Source organism: Gymnoscopelus microlampas, assembly GCF_963454915.1.
Source record: "Gymnoscopelus microlampas genome assembly, chromosome: 13".
Classification (NCBI taxonomy): domain Eukaryota; kingdom Metazoa; phylum Chordata; class Actinopteri; order Myctophiformes; family Myctophidae; genus Gymnoscopelus; species Gymnoscopelus microlampas.
In genome coordinates, this window is record NC_139950.1 from 23,346,562 (window position 1) to 23,362,612 (window position 16,051).

At 42.3% G+C, this 16,051-nt stretch overlaps 1 protein-coding gene across 1 annotated transcript in view; it reads right to left on the minus strand.

The window, feature by feature from the left end:
- mrps5 (mitochondrial ribosomal protein S5) overlaps positions 1–425 on the minus strand; it is a gene marked incomplete at its 5' end in the record, with an annotated part of 32,550 nt that extends 32,125 nt beyond the window's left edge. Inside the window, one exon of the mRNA XM_084076594.1 lies at positions 377–425. Within this exon, the coding sequence (XP_083932720.1) occupies positions 377–425 (49 nt within the window). The remainder of the gene's footprint in view (positions 1–376) is intronic.
- Positions 426–16,051: the final 15,626 nt, after the last annotated feature.

The following is a 16,051-nucleotide window of genomic DNA, read 5'->3' on the forward strand; positions in this document are numbered from 1 at the left end:
GGGGGATAGTGTCTACGACAATTGAAAATGTCAGAATCATAAATACATCTATACGAGAGTCGTATTCTACGGCTAGGGCTGGCTAAAAGGTAGCGAGCTATGTTCTTTCCCAATGTAATGGTAGGCACTAATACTATGAACTAAAACAACGAAACAAGATAAGTGAATTAATCAAACATTAGCCTGGCATGGATGCTCGGTAGTTAAGACAGCATTTCCCGGAATATGACACTCTATTGACTCTTAACTAGCCATAATATCTGCAGGGCAGCCAACAATGTTTATATATAATGGTGCCGATGCAGACCGTGATTCAATATACACGACAATAGTGTATAACGTATGCTACAGTATTTAAGATAAGGATAAATCTCACCTCCGAGTGTAACGCGGAGGGCACAACACATTCGTACGGACGCCGCCATCTTGGAATTGTGACGAAACGGAACGGGTCCTTCCAAAGTGGTACGCTGAGATACGCCTGTTCAAAAATCAGACAGTAGAGTACATAGATATAGAGTAAACGATATGGTAATCATAGACATGGGTAGAAAACTACTAAAAATATGAAAATTAAAGAATGATTTGGCAAGTAAAAGTAGGCTAGACTAGACAAGACTAGAGTCATCTTGACATTGTGTGAATATGTGAATGACTGATTTTAAACGTCCTTATTTATGACAATACTGCATATAAAAACTAAAATTAAATACATATATAATTATTATTGTTATTATTTTACTCAGACTTTTATATTATATTATTTCTCACTATCCTGTTGACTGACCGTTCTACAAAACCACACCACTGGAGCTAGATTGCCTATATGTTGCCTACTATTTGGACTGATTTTGCATTTTGACTACACAGTATCATATACCACACTACACCTGTTAAAAGCTTATGCACCACATTAATACCCAAGCAGTCCAAGTGCTGAGGGCCAAGCAAGTTTTCTGTCTGGTACTCTTTACCTAATCCCTGTTCGTTACTACCTGCTTACTCTCTGTCTGTTTACCTACAGTTCCTAAACGTATAGTCACATGAGGAGGGCTATTAGAATGGTGATGATGTACTGTAGCGTGTGTTTGTTTAACACAACACATTCACGCACGCACGCAGGCACGCACACACACTCTTTGGGGCAGAGGAGGCCGACGATACAAAGGAGAGCAGGGTATTCTCCATGCATCTCCATCTCCACCTCCTCGTTTAAAACATTGTTATGGCTGCCTAAACAATATAAGCCCCAATGGTATTATCTTTTTTCCCTCTCTCTCTTTCCCCCTTTGTTGTCTCTGACTGTTTGCTACCCCGTTTGTCTTAATGTCAGTCTGTCCGATTCTCCAACTTTCTGTCTGTTAGTTTCTTTCTTTCTATCTCGCTCACTGTTTGCATGTAGTACTCTCTCCCTCTGACCACCTTGGCCTCAAAGGAAAATGACACGGAGCAAATTAGAATCTCCCTATAGGTTTCAGGCTCATCAGCTGCGTATCTGAAGCATCACAGAGCCTTTGTTGTTGTTGTCATCTTTCTCTACAAGAGTAATTGTGAAACGACAGGATGTGTTTACAGTTTCACAGAGAAGGAACAGCCTAGGAGGATGAGGAGGGCAAAGGATTGATTGATTGAATACTTCATTAACAGTTTGCAAAAAAAGCACAGAAAGTACAGTTTTACAAATACAATGCTAAAAGGATTGAACCCAAGAAAGCATTATGGCTTGTTTCCATTGGGGTCCTGTGTATTCAAGTCATAGAAACATTTAGTGACAGACACTATTACAATACTATGCAAAAACATTGTATAAACAAGTTGTAATCAAAAAGAAAAATATGTACCCTGAGCCATATATCCCACACTTGCAAAATGAGCAGGGGTTAGATGAGTTGTAGGTGTGAGGCCAAGTAGTAGCCTGACCAGTTTGTTTTGGGATGTCTGGAGCCTTGTTTTTAAGGCCTTTGTGGTGCTATCGGTGGTGGAAAAAGTACTCAAATGTTTTATTTAAGTAAAAGTATCAATACTGCAATATAGAAGTACTCCATTACAAGGAAAAGTCTGGAATTCAAAATTTAAAAGTACAAAAGTATTGGTATCAAAATTTACTTAATCTACTAAAAGTAAAAGTAGTAAAATATTTGAAAATAGCAGATCTATAAGCTCACAACGCATCGCATCCAAAAGTACCTCAACATTTTACTTAAGTACAGTACCTGAGTAAATGTACTTGGTTACTTTCCACCACTGGGTGCTATAGTACCATGAGGTGCATGCGTGCGTAGTCATAGTGACATTGGATGAGTGCTCCAGCTAGAGTTCTCAATGTATTCCTACTGACCAGTGAGGAGATCCTGTACAAAAATCTTGTTCTTTGGTTGACTTTTTTTTATTACTTTAGTTGCCATTTTGTTCACTGGAAAGATTAGCCTCTAAAATACAACCCAGGTAGGTAATTTCCTCTTAGATAATATAACTGTTTGTGAGACTCACAGTATCCATTCATACAAATAAAGGAAGAAAGTCATGACAGAGGTGGTAGGGCGGAAGATAAATAAACAGAGGAGGAAAAGGTACAGGGTAGTGGTAGGGTAAGAGAGAGCAATGAGGGTGTGGAGAGGAACGTAATAAGGAAAGAATATCTAATCTGCAGAAACCCCCTCAGGATCTTCCATAATTCTCGCTCTCGCTCTTGCTCTCTCTCTCTCTCTCTCTCTCTCTCTCTCTCTCTCTCTCTGCATGTTCAGTATCACATGGAAAAGACTGTGGACTGATTAGATGCCACAGGTCATATAACATTCAGAGCACTGTCTTTCATCTGAAAAAGCAAAACAAAAACAAATCATAACACAGACATAGCCACGATATAAGCTCCTTCTTTTATCTGCCTTGTACTGCTTGTGAAAATAATTCCCTGCTACTCATATTGATCCAATTCTAGACTAATTGGTTGGAAAATGCTAAATTAAAACCTGCTGATCCCTAAACACAGCGTTGCTTTAAAATGTCGATGCTACAACTGCTACCTGCACTGTTGGTCAAACTCCAATAGATATAATTTCGAAAGTTACTATTTACATTTCTACATTTCATTCTTAATAAGTGTGTGTGTGTGTGTGTGTGTGTGTGTGTGTGTGTGTGTGTGTGTGTGTGTGTGTGTGTGTGTGTGTGTGTGTGTGTGTGTGTGTGTGTGTGTGTGTGTGTGTGTGTGTGTGTGTGTGCGCGTGTGTGTGTGTGTGTTGTGTGTGTGTTTTGTAATTGGGGGATTTTGTGGTATTCAGCACCATGGACAGAGCCTGATGCCACAAATACGTTTCTCTGAGGTTCAATGCCCGTTTCCCCATGGTGCAAATCACTATGAATCTTTCTTAAAAATTATAAATAAATACACACCTGGGTATTGCTGTCTCCCTTGGATGTTGGTGACAGTGCCACTGACAGTTGTTTGATCCAGGATACCAGGCATTATTGACAATATTAATATTCATCCACAATTCGTTGCTCTGAACCAACGCTATAGCATAAACATATTTACTGTACAATATTTTTTTCCCCACTCACAACAACATTTTGATTTCACAGTCTGTTAAATTACGCTTCTTCTTAATTTTCATTTTCACAGTGTTTCCAACATTTAATCACATTAATATGAACTATTTAAAAATTACTATGTGCACAATCCCACACTGTTTTCTCTGCCACGCCTTAGTTTCGGATGAAAAACCAGCGTACATGTTTTTCATCATCTGACAAAGAAAAACGTCTGTACGGAGAAACACAGAACAATGCGCATGCATCCATTTAGTCTGGATGCTGTGCATGCAAAGCCTCATTCACGTGGTCCCTGGAGAAAGCACAGGTGAGCAGTAGCAGCAATCAAGGTAACCTATTTAGAGCTGACAAATCTGCTAGCTCAGGGTAGAGTAAGGTTGTGGTTGTGAAGGAGAACAAACTGATTCTCCTAAGTTTGTTAAGCGTGTGACTGCCACTAAAAGAGAGAGAAAACAAAAAGGAGGGTTTGAACTTGGATTTGAATTACCTGCTGTGACCTGTGGATTAGTTACAATTTACAATTTAGGCATTTAGCAGACGCTCTCACCCAGAGCGACTTACAATTAGCAAGGAAAGCGCATACATCAAATGCAGAGAGACAGTGTAGTGTCACGTTGTGGTTCTTGAGGTGTAGGACTCAGGTGCAGAATGAACAGGCACAGGCAGAGTAGTGAAATTGCAAGATGTTTTATTAACAAAAATCCACACAACCTAGCTGTTGCCTCACAGCTAGAAGGTTCAGGGTTTGATTCCCGGCGGGGATGCTGTGGATGCATTGAAGGAGGCATGAGCTCAGTTCTGGGCTCTCCCCAGGCTGGCAGAGAGAGAGTAGCGCCCAGGGTTACATAGGCAATTGGCACTGGGTGAAAAAAATGGTTTAAAGGGGGGGGGGGGGGGGGACAAAAAACACTGGGATAGGCTAACAGGCAAACGAGCAAACAGAACACAGGTTAATAGGGTTACCATAATACAGGGAGGTGAGACAAGGCAGACAGGAATTAGGCACAGAACATTACTACAAGCTAAACAGAACTACAAGACCAGAGAACAGAACAGGAATACAAGTAAAAGTCCAAAAACTAATAAACACAGACAAAGTCCAAGGTCTGAGTGAACCGTGACATGTAGTGCCTCAGTAAACTAGGATCACAGGTAAATCAAGAACCTATTGTCAGTCAACAATATACTAGCAAAGAATAATCTGTACATTGAAACTATAGGATACCAGGTAGACAATTAACCTTACCAAGCATCTATGTAATAACATGCTAAATTACAAGCACAATGCTGATCCAGAAGTTGTACACCTGATGCAGGACCCTTAAATTATTAGGATTCTATCTATTCCAATCACTTTTGGGTACCCGGTACTTGTCAATTTGGATGCTCAACCCTAGCAGCATGGGTTCATTCTCACTGCTGTTGCTATATGAGACCTGAATTTCCCTCCAGGATCAATAAAGATTTATCTTATCTTCAATAAAACACCTGTTGCTTAATTTATTTGAAATTTCACTGGAGGATAAGCCCCTTGAGATGCAGCATCTCATGTTCGAGGGGGTCCTCAGTGCATGTGTGTGTGAATATACTGTATGTATGGGATTAAAGTGAATCGATTATTTACATGTTGGTGTAAATGGGTGCTGCTTGTGTGCGTTTGTATCTAGGATGAGAAAGCATACATGGGCATACTCCCACAAATGTTTCTCTTCATGTCTCTGATGTTGGTATTTGCCTGTTTGCCTGTATTTGCTGCAGAAAGTGTTTATGTATAATTAGCAAGCCACCAATCAGTAGCCATCATTTGTTGTTTTGTGGGGGCGATATTAATTGGCAATTATCCTCTGTGTGAGCCTCAGATGCATTTAATTCAGAGACCATTTTCCCAGTATTTTCATACATTTATAGAATACAGTGGGGTGCAGAAATCAACAAAGTAGCCAAAGAAGAGACTTGCATCCAGCTGGGCTGAGCAGGGAATAGGGAGTTGAAAAGGTCAATACCTTCTAACAACCTTTTCTCAAGAAGATTGCACCACCTTGATAGTCAGTATGAGTATAACAGCATGATGTCAAGACGTGGTGTCCAGAATGAATGGAGAGAGAGATACTTGAGATTGGGTTAGTTATTTTACGCTTATTTTTAGTTTGCTCTGTGTGTGTGTGTGTGTGTGTGTGTGTGTGTGTGTGTGTGTGTGTGTGTGTGTGTGTGTGTGTGTGTGTGTGTGTGTGTGTGTGTGTGTGTGTGTGTGTGTGCGTTCACATAAAGTAACTGCCATATGCAACAGTAATCAGAAAATGTAAACAGCACAATATAATGTAATACAAAAAAAAAGTGTGATTAGTGATTTAAGATATGGGAAATTCCTCCTTCTTTAGACAAGTTAAAGTTTCACCTGATTTGCCTGAAGTGCCCAAGTGTGTTTGGAGAATGTTGCTTTGAGAATATTCATTCCCATTTGAGAAATGAGCCAAAGCAATTAAGAAAAACTGTAATTATAAGAGATTGCTGTGGTGCCTTTTTCAACTTCAAAGACTACCAGTACCTAGCTGAAGCAGACCTTCCAGGCAAATCTTCACCCAAGCAATATCCCAGCATCTACACTACTATCCTCTGACTAAAGATGCAAAGCTCTTTAAGATTTCCATGCATTTCTAAAATCTTTCAGCACCTTACATGATTATCTGCTTTGGGAAATGTTAAGTTTGGGGTATTGTTCTTTTTTTCTTTTTTCCTTTCTGCATTTCATGCTTTATTTAGATGTAGAGAGACAGGAGACATAAGGAAGAGAGAAGGAAGATGTGCAAGAAATGACTGAAGAGAGAGAGAGAGAGAGAGAGAGTGTGATAGTGTGTGCGTGCGAGAGAGAGAGAGAGAGAGAGAGAGAGAGATAGAGAGAGAGAGAGAGAGAGAGGCGCCTAGCACATCTGGCTCAATCTGGGAACCCAGCGTTTTTCACTTTTGCATTTGACTCTGGGGGGAGTGATTAAATAGACCGACGCTAACTGGAAACCAGGGTTTTGGTCTGCCCTCAGCCCTCCACTTCCGGTGGTGCGCTTATGTTTTCATTCCCACAAACAATATTTCTCCACGGAACACTAACACCATTTCTCCCAAAGAACATGGATTGTTTTGGTTATAAGCTCACTTGTTTCTATGATGAAAGTTAAAATGTTACTAACTTTCCGGGTGTTGTCGGCTCTGAGGACGCTATTGTTAAATTCGTTTTTTTTTTTTCAGTGGGAAGCGAGCGCACAGATGTAAATCCCGCCCACTACATTTGATTTGGTAAAGAGCGGCCTGCTTCCTGATCTGAAGGCACGCCCACTTGTAGTCCAATAAAGCATTTTGAATTGAAAAAAATGGGGCAGAGAGGGAAAATAGTGAGAATTTTTCATTTGATGGTGAGAGAGTTAGAATCGGTCAGACTCATGCTCCAGGTGGCTTTAGAGATTACAGTCCCACATCCATCACTGTGCCTGCCAAGGATACAGTCTCCCTCTCTCTTTCACTCTGTGCCTTTGGTGGTGGACAAAGTATACACTCAAGTAAATACTCAAGTGTTCAATAGTACAAATTACAAAGTAACATTGCAAATGACACTGTTGTATTGAAATTTATACCAAAAAATAAATAAATCAGAAAAAAGAAAATAGCTGATTTACTAGCTCGTCGCACCGCGATGCGTTGTGAGCTTGTAGATCGTCTATTATCACTATCCTACAGTATATTAAAATTAACCAAAGGGCCCACCTGGACCACGGCCAAGTCACTCTCAGACATAACCATAAACAAACCCATACGGCCATATATAGGCAGGACCACGGCCACGTCACTCTGGCATAACCATAAACAAACCCAATACGGTTGTCCAGAACCGCCAATCCGACCGTTATGTCCTAATATAGGCACATATGTATCTCCAGTTGTCCAGAACCACCGATCCAACCGAAATGCCCATGTATGGGCACGACAATATATGGGCATATACTGATGACATCAGGGATCTCCATATATGGGCACAAAAGGGACTCAGACAGACAGGTACAACGTGCACTCTGACCCAGAGCCTTGTATTAGAGAATTGCGTCATTTATGGGGCAGAAAACAGCGCCGGACAGCGCTGGTTTTTGTAAACTCGAAATAGTGACTCAGACATATCGGTCGGATCGGCGGTGCAACGTACTGTAGGTGTGAGGGACGTGTAGCGGCCTGAACTCTAGATGTGAGGGTCGCGTAGCGGCCCGAACCTCTAGTATTTGAAATAGGTTAGTTCATATTTTTTGTACCATTCTAGAAATGTAGTGGAGTCAAAAGTACAATATTTGATTTTGAAATGTAGCGGAGTGAAAGTCATGAGCTTGCAAAAAAAAAGAAATGAAAAAATGACTTACGGTAGTTACTGTCCACTGGCCTTAGTATGGTTCACTGAGTCTCTGCTTTTCTGCCATCTCTCTCTCTTCCTCCTTCTGCCCCTTCCTCCCTCTTCCTCCTTCTCTGTCTAATTCTCTCTCTAAGAAGGAGCAGGAGAGCAGAGAGAGAGAGTTAGGGTCAGAGACACATCCAACTGATAGGTGATCCCAGAGGGGGACGTGTTCCGGTGCGTCCTCCGTCTTGACGTGGATCGATACTGGACTTCTGTGACACCTGCTCTGACACCTCCTCCTCCTCCCTCCTCACTGAGACGAGATAGAAGGGGACGGAGTGGGAGGAACGAGAGGCGGTACACGCCCCCTCTCATCACTGAGATATAGAGGAGAAAAGGAGGGAGAGAAGGAGATAGTAAGTATATGCCCCCTTTTTGGCTTTGGAGAGACAGGTCAGTGGGTAGCATGCATGGTAACTCTCTGCAAATGCCCAGAAATCCATGCAGGGATTCCAATTTCTAAAGTGTCTAATGTGTGTTCTCTGTGATTTGGTTTGCAAACTCAGTGACACACATAGGCAGAACAGAGATGTTTCCATTTACGTTTCCTTTGACAACACCCTGGTGACTTTTGCTCAAACTGACAGTTTTTACTAGACAGTAATTGCAGCGATTACTATTTGTGCTTTTCAACATACAGGGATCAGGCCGTTTCTAAGGAATGTGCACACAGCTCCTTACCCAGGCTTCAGTTATCTTCAGGCTTGACTGCTGAAATTCTGAAAAACTGTTTACAACGTTTACAATTGTTACACAAGGGCATGGCACCCCCTACCTCAAGGATATGATCCAGTTCCACACCCCTTTCTGCACACTTAGATTGGCTAACACATCAGGAGGTTCAGCACCCCCAACAACCAATAGGTCCACAGCACTGAACATGACCTGCTCAGTCTTTATAAGAACTAGACCATACCCGTAGGGGAATATGAGCACCCAACGTGTGCAGTATGGCTTATGCGCCGAGAACAGACAGTATCAGGGATCGAAAGTGAGTTTGTACTGTGTAGTGGAGTGGTTCGCAAACGTTTTTATGTCAAGGACCCCCAAATTGACACTTGTTAGCCCGCGGACCCCCATTTGAAAAGATATGCCAGGGACCCCCATAAGAGCGTTTTTTTTTTATGGCTCTAGCAGTGAATCTCAACCATTTTAATTTCAAGGACCCCCAGTTTGACATGCATTAGGGCTATGGACCCCCATTTAATGGCATTTCTATGTCTTGGACCCCAAGTTATATAGTAAAGTCCACGGTACATGCTCCTGTCGCGAACACGAACACACACACACACACACACACACACACACACACACACACCACGGTACATGCTCCCGTCGTCCCGTCGCAAAAAACACACACACACACACACACACACACACACACACACACACACACACACACACACACACACACACACACACACACACACACACACACACACACACACACACACACACAGTCAGAGATCGTCCAGCGCGTTTGTTTAGATCCAAGTGATTATCAATGATAGCGGCTACACCAGGCGCGCGGATCTCTCTCTATCTCCCCCTCTCTCTCTCTCTCTTTCCCCTCTCCTCTCTCTCTCTCTCTCTCTCTCTCTCTCTCTCTGTGTCTCTCTCCCCCTCCCTCCCACGCTCTCGCTCTCTCTCTCTCTCTCCCTCCCTCGAGCCGTGTATGCGTTGACACGCATATAGGCCGCGGACCCCCCCACCCCCCCCCACCACAGACACACACACACACACACACACACACACACACACACACACACACACACACACACACACACACACACACACACACACACACACACACACACACACACACACACACACACACACACACACAGAGAGAGAGACATCTGTAAGAATGTTTTCTGTGTAAACGTGCGTAAATGATGTCACTGTGTTTCTGTTGTGCAGTTGATGTGCTGCGGTGAACGGAACGCACTCGCGGTCTCGCAGTGAATGGAATCATGTGTCTCGGTGTTGCGGTGTTGCCATGTTCGCTTATTGTAATCGCTTTATTGGCAATATTGGTGGTGTTGTGTTTTGGCGTTGGTTGTGAAAGCGCAGGTGGGTGTGGGGACGCGTTGTGAGCTTGTAGATCGGCTGTTTTCCAATAGGCAAGGTATATGTGTGAAGGCGCTTCGTTTGGCCTTCTTTTGATAGACCTCGTTGCTTGTAGGGTTCGTTTGGTTTGGCCTTGTTTACTGCTTGTTTCTCTCGCGAAACCTGGCAACGACGCATGCGCAGTTTGATCAAGAGTCCCCCCAACCAAAACCAACCAAGACTCCACCACCACCGTGAGGTTACTAGAATTATAGTATAGGATAACAGTGTTAGTACAAATGTAATAGAGAGAGAGAGCTGAAAACCATGTGTCTATGTGTCTTTTCTAATTTATTTTTCGTAAGTGTCCCCCCCCCCCACCCCCGATTTGCCATCCCAGTTCTGTTCTATTGTTTGGTTAATTGAGTAATCAAGCTATTTATTGTGTTCTCATACAGATTTGTCATTTGCATATAAGTGGCATTGCTGTAAATAGATGGTGTATGAAATGAAAGCCTGCTAGGTACTTATAACAAAACGTTAATAAGGTGACATCATGGATGGAGCTCTGTCTCTTTGATCTCAGCTCAAAGAGCATATTTGTTTCCTCTGAAAATCTATCAAACTACAATAATAAGGACTGTCTATCTATCACCCTGACATATGCGTGAAGGATATAACATGTAAGCAAGCTGTGCCATTTACATGGAATGTTACATTATTAGTTACATTGTTTGTTTTGCTTACTTTGCAACTGCTAGTTTAATTGTTTTTTTTGCTTATATAGCTGACATACAATCAGGTCTGCTCACGTCACGTTTCAACTGCGCGGACGCTAATGGCCCTTGTTGTGTTATACGCAAAAATGTTCCCTAAATAATTCGGTCTGAGCATGCACAAAATGGCGTCGCCCATGTATTATTATTTCTATCGTCTTTCTAAGACTCCTACGTGGATTTTACTGTTTATAAAGTAGGATGTGACCATGCAAAATGGTGGTGGCCCGTGGATTTGTAAAACTTCGCGATAAAAAAAAATATTTTACCGCGAATATTTTTTATTTTCCAAATTCTGCATTAGTCCGTGTTTTATTCCAATTGCATTTTTATTGGTCATTTCCGCGATTCCGACCGCGATTCCGTTAACACGGATTTCATATGGCTCTCCCCCCGGCCCGCGGTCACCCCTCCCCACGGGCGTATAGACCCCTTAACAGACGACGTCATACTGGCTGCGTGCAGCCAGTATGCGCGCAACGAAACCCATTATATCAGGTCTCGTTAGGACGCGTCTCACTAGCCAACACACACAAGAGGGGGTTGGGGTGTGCTGAAACCAGTGCACCCCGAAACAGGTTGGGAATTGATTGCGTGAAACAATCACCTGTGCGTCCAGGCTCAATGTTAGTAAACAAATAATTGGTCTATATATATATATATATATGTCAGCACGGAGAATGGCGAAGGCATGTTACTCGCCCGCCTCGGGTCCGTCTGGTGTGTTTATTTTCCACAGGAAGAGTTGTACTGAGAGAGTGGGCGGGGTCTAGGTGTTGCCATGTCGGCCGACTGTAAGCGCTGTAGGGCCAATGTTGGTGGTATAGGGTTCGTTTGGTTTGGCCTCGTTTTCATAGACCTCGTTGCTTGTTTCTCTCGCGAAATCTGGCAACACGACGCATGCGCAGTTTGATCGGAGACCCAGGACCCCATCCACCCACCCACCCACCGTCAGGTTACTAGAATTATAGTAGGATACTGGTGACAGTAGCTTTATAGTGTTGTCTGTTGACAATTTGTTGATCTATGAGCCCATGTGGGCTACCTGCAAACCCGTATGCTCGACTCAGTCCCTTTAATATGAAAATCTCTGGTATAAAGGATTCTCTGAATGGCATTATTTCCATAGTGTACCGCGTTAAACCATACTGTTAGTGTTCACTTCCTCACAGATGGTGTTTCTTCTTTTTTTTTTTTACAAAATCTTGCCCCCCCCCCCCCCTGACAGAGGCTAAAATTGCCTATGCATGCCACTGCACAGTAACTGTCATTTAAAGCCTTTGTCCCTGTTTGCTAAAATTCTGTCAGGGGTTTCAACATGCTGTAGGCACTGCTGATGTTGAAATGCTTGTTTGCAGATGGAATGCAGAATATAATCTGGGTATGAAACAGGAACACTTTCCTGAAATCATACAAATTATAACTTCTGCATAGATTGCTGCTGGTTACCAGTGAGAACTAGAATCAACTTCAAGATTTTGCTGTTTGTCTAAACCTCTGTGTGGCTGGTGCCAAGTTAAATCTCTGACAGTTAATTACTTTAGAGCCATTTTGGTCTCTTCCCAGCTGGCACGCGACGTCCGTTGACGTTGATTTTTGGTTGGATTTAGGTTGTGACGTCAGCTAACCAAAATCCAACGTTGGACCAACGTCAACTTCCAACGTTGTATCAACGTATTAATTTGACGTCAATTGACGTTGATATTTGGTTGGTTTTAGGTTGTGTTGGTAACTGACCAATAACCAACGTCTATTCAACGTAATATCCCAACGTCATGTTGACGTCGAATACTGACATGCTGTTGTCGGATTCTTGACCAAACCTCAATGTCTGCCCAACGTTATTATGACAACGTCCACACAACGTTGCAGTCTAACATCATTAGACGTTGATATTTGGTTGGTTTTAGGTTGTGTTGGTAACTGACCAATAACCAACGTCTATTCAACGTAATATCCCAACGTCATGTTGACGTCGAATACTGACATGCTGTTGTCGGATTCTTGACCAAACCTCAATGTCTGCCCAACGTTTTTATGACAACGTCCACACAACGTTGCAGTCTAACATCATTAGACGTTGATATTTGGTTGGTTTTAGGTTGTGTTGGTAACTGACCAATAACCAACGTCTTTTCAACGTAATATCACAACGTCATGTTGACGTCGAATACTGACATGCTGTTGTCGGATTCTTGACCAAACCTCAATGTCTGCCCAACGTTATTATGACAAACGTCCACACAACGTTGCAGTCTAACATCATCAGACGTTGATATTTGGTTGGTTTTAGGTTGTGTTGGTAACTGACCAATAACCAACGTCTATTCAACGTAATATCCCAACGTCATGTTGACGTCGAATACTGACATGCTGTTGTCGGATTCTTGACCAAACCTCAATGTCTGCCCAACGTTATTATGACAACGTCCACACAACGTTGCAGTCTAACATCATCAGATGTTGATATTTGGTTGGTTTTAGGTTGTGTTGGTAACTGACCAATAACCAACGTCTATTCAACGTAATATCCCAACGTCATGTTGACGTCGAATACTGACATGCTGTTGTCGGATTCTTGACCAAACCTCAGTGTCTGCCCAACGTTATTATGACAACGTCCACACAACGTTGCAGTCTAACATCATTAGACGTTGATATTTGGTTGGTTTTAGGTTGTGTTGGTAACTGACCAATAACCAACGTCTATTCAACGTAATATCCCAACGTCATGTTGACGTCGAATACTGACATGCTGTTGTCGGATTCTTGACCAAACCTCAATGTCTGCCCAACGTTTTTATGACAACGTCCACACAACGTTGCAGTCTAACATCATTAGACGTTGATATTTGGTTGGTTTTAGGTTGTGTTGGTAACTGACCAATAACCAACGTCTTTTCAACGTAATATCACAACGTCATGTTGACGTCGAATACTGACATGCTGTTGTCGGATTCTTGACCAAACCTCAATGTCTGCCCAACGTTATTATGACAAACGTCCACACAACGTTGCAGTCTAACATCATCAGACGTTGATATTTGGTTGGTTTTAGGTTGTGTTGGTAACTGACGAATAACCAACGTCTATTCAACGTAATATCCCAACGTCATGTTGACGTCGAATACTGACATGCTGTTGTCGGATTCTTGACCAAACCTCAATGTCTGCCCAACGTTATTATGACAACGTCCACACAATGTTGCAGTCTAACATCATCAGACGTTGATATTTGGTTGCTTTTAGGTTGTGTTGGTAACTAACCAATAACCAACGTCTGTTCAACGTATTATCCCAACGTCATGTTGACGTCGAATACTGACATGCTGTTGTCGGATTCTTGACCAAACCTAAATGTCTGCCCAACGTTATTATGAGAACGTCCACACAACGTTGCAGTCTAACATCATCAGACGTTGATATTTGGTTGGTTTTAGGTTGTGTTGGTAACTAACCAATAACCAACGTCTGTCCAACGTATTATCTCAACGTCAGTTTGACGTTGAATACTGACATGCTGTTGTCGGATATTTGACCAAACCTCAATGTCTGCCCAATGTTATTATGATAACATCCACACAACGTTGCAGTCTAACATCATCAGACGTAGATATTTGGTTGGTTTTAGGTTGTGTTGGTAACTAACCATTAACTAACGTTTGTTCAACGTATTATCCCAACGTCAGGTTGACGTCGAATACTGACATGCTTTTGTCAGATTTTTGACCAAACCTCAGTGTCTGCCCAACGTTATTATGACAACGTCCACACAACGTTGCAGTCTAACATCATTAGACGTTGATATTTGGTTGGTTTTAGGTTGTGTTGGTAACTGACCAATAATCAACGTCTATTCAACGTATTATGCCAACGTCGTGTTGATGTAGAATACTGACATGCTATTGTCAGGTATTGTGACCAAAACCCAATGTCTGCTAAACTTCATAATGAAAAGATCTCCTCAACATTCAAACCTCATTAGATGTAGATATTTTGCTGGGTTAACGTGGCTGTTACTTAAACAAAATCCAACATAGTCTGGCTGTAGAATATGGACAATAAGTACTGAAGGTTCTGACATAGAGTAATGATCTAGCATCTGTTTAACCTGCAATAGTCCAACCAGAGCAATTGGTAGCTGTTTCATCTGTGGTTCAACTATATTCTTCCAGATGAGCTACAGGGCCACCCCATGGCCCAGAAAGGTGTTTGTGCAGTTCTATAACCCTCAGCCTTTTCCAGATAACTGAATTTGACTTTCAGACAAATACCATCAAGTTGCTCCTGGGGCACATGCCAGCATCCCACCTATAGTGAACCTGTGGCTGTATATGAGACTGATTAGCTACAGGTTTCTTTGCCAGTGTGGATTTAGAGCCAAGGCAACATGGTTAAGGCCAGTTATACCTTTTCCCTTCCGCTTTAGCAGATGTTAGTTGTCGGTGATCAGCCAGCTGCATCTTAAAGGAATGCGACCGACAGTGAGGTAGGTAGACAGCCATGTCAACTCTTTATCGTCAATAATTTGCCCTTAGTTTGCTTCAGGAGACCTTCCTTAGTTCCAGAGGGCAAATTCAGTTTCAGCTTATGGCTGCTCAAATGTTTTATGTTGAGCGCTTGGGGTGGGTGGACTGTAGGGTCCACCCCTACAGTGTCTTGCTCAGGACACTTCGCCCCGTCCAGGGCCTTTGAGGCAAACCGGGGACCTTCTGATTATCTAACCAGTAACCTATGCTGCCCTAAATAATAAACCCATATGAAAAGAAATGCATCAATACATTACAATGCATAGACACCGGCCTACCTCAAAACCAGGGTCTTCCTTAGTTGTGACATATGGAGCAAGAGTGTGTGACTGTGACACCGTTTATCATCCACACCACTATGTATGTACTACTGGGTGGATGGAAGGGCGGACAGATGGACAGACAGACAGACAGACAGACAGACACTTTTGTTGTTACCCTTTCAGCCTAAATGCATGACTGTACCTCATGCTGTTTACATTTCTGACTAATAAAGTAATCAATCAATCACAAAAAGTAAAATAATTGTTTGCCCTGATATGTAGTGGAGTAAAATAATAAAGTATCAAAAGATAGAAACACACAAGTGAATTTAAAAAAATACAATGCTAAGTACAGTACTTGAGTAAATGTACTGTTCATGTTTCATAGCTGTTGCAGTTCTTTATTTTTGCATTATATTAATTGCTAATCAAATAAATGATTGAGGGAAATATTTCACT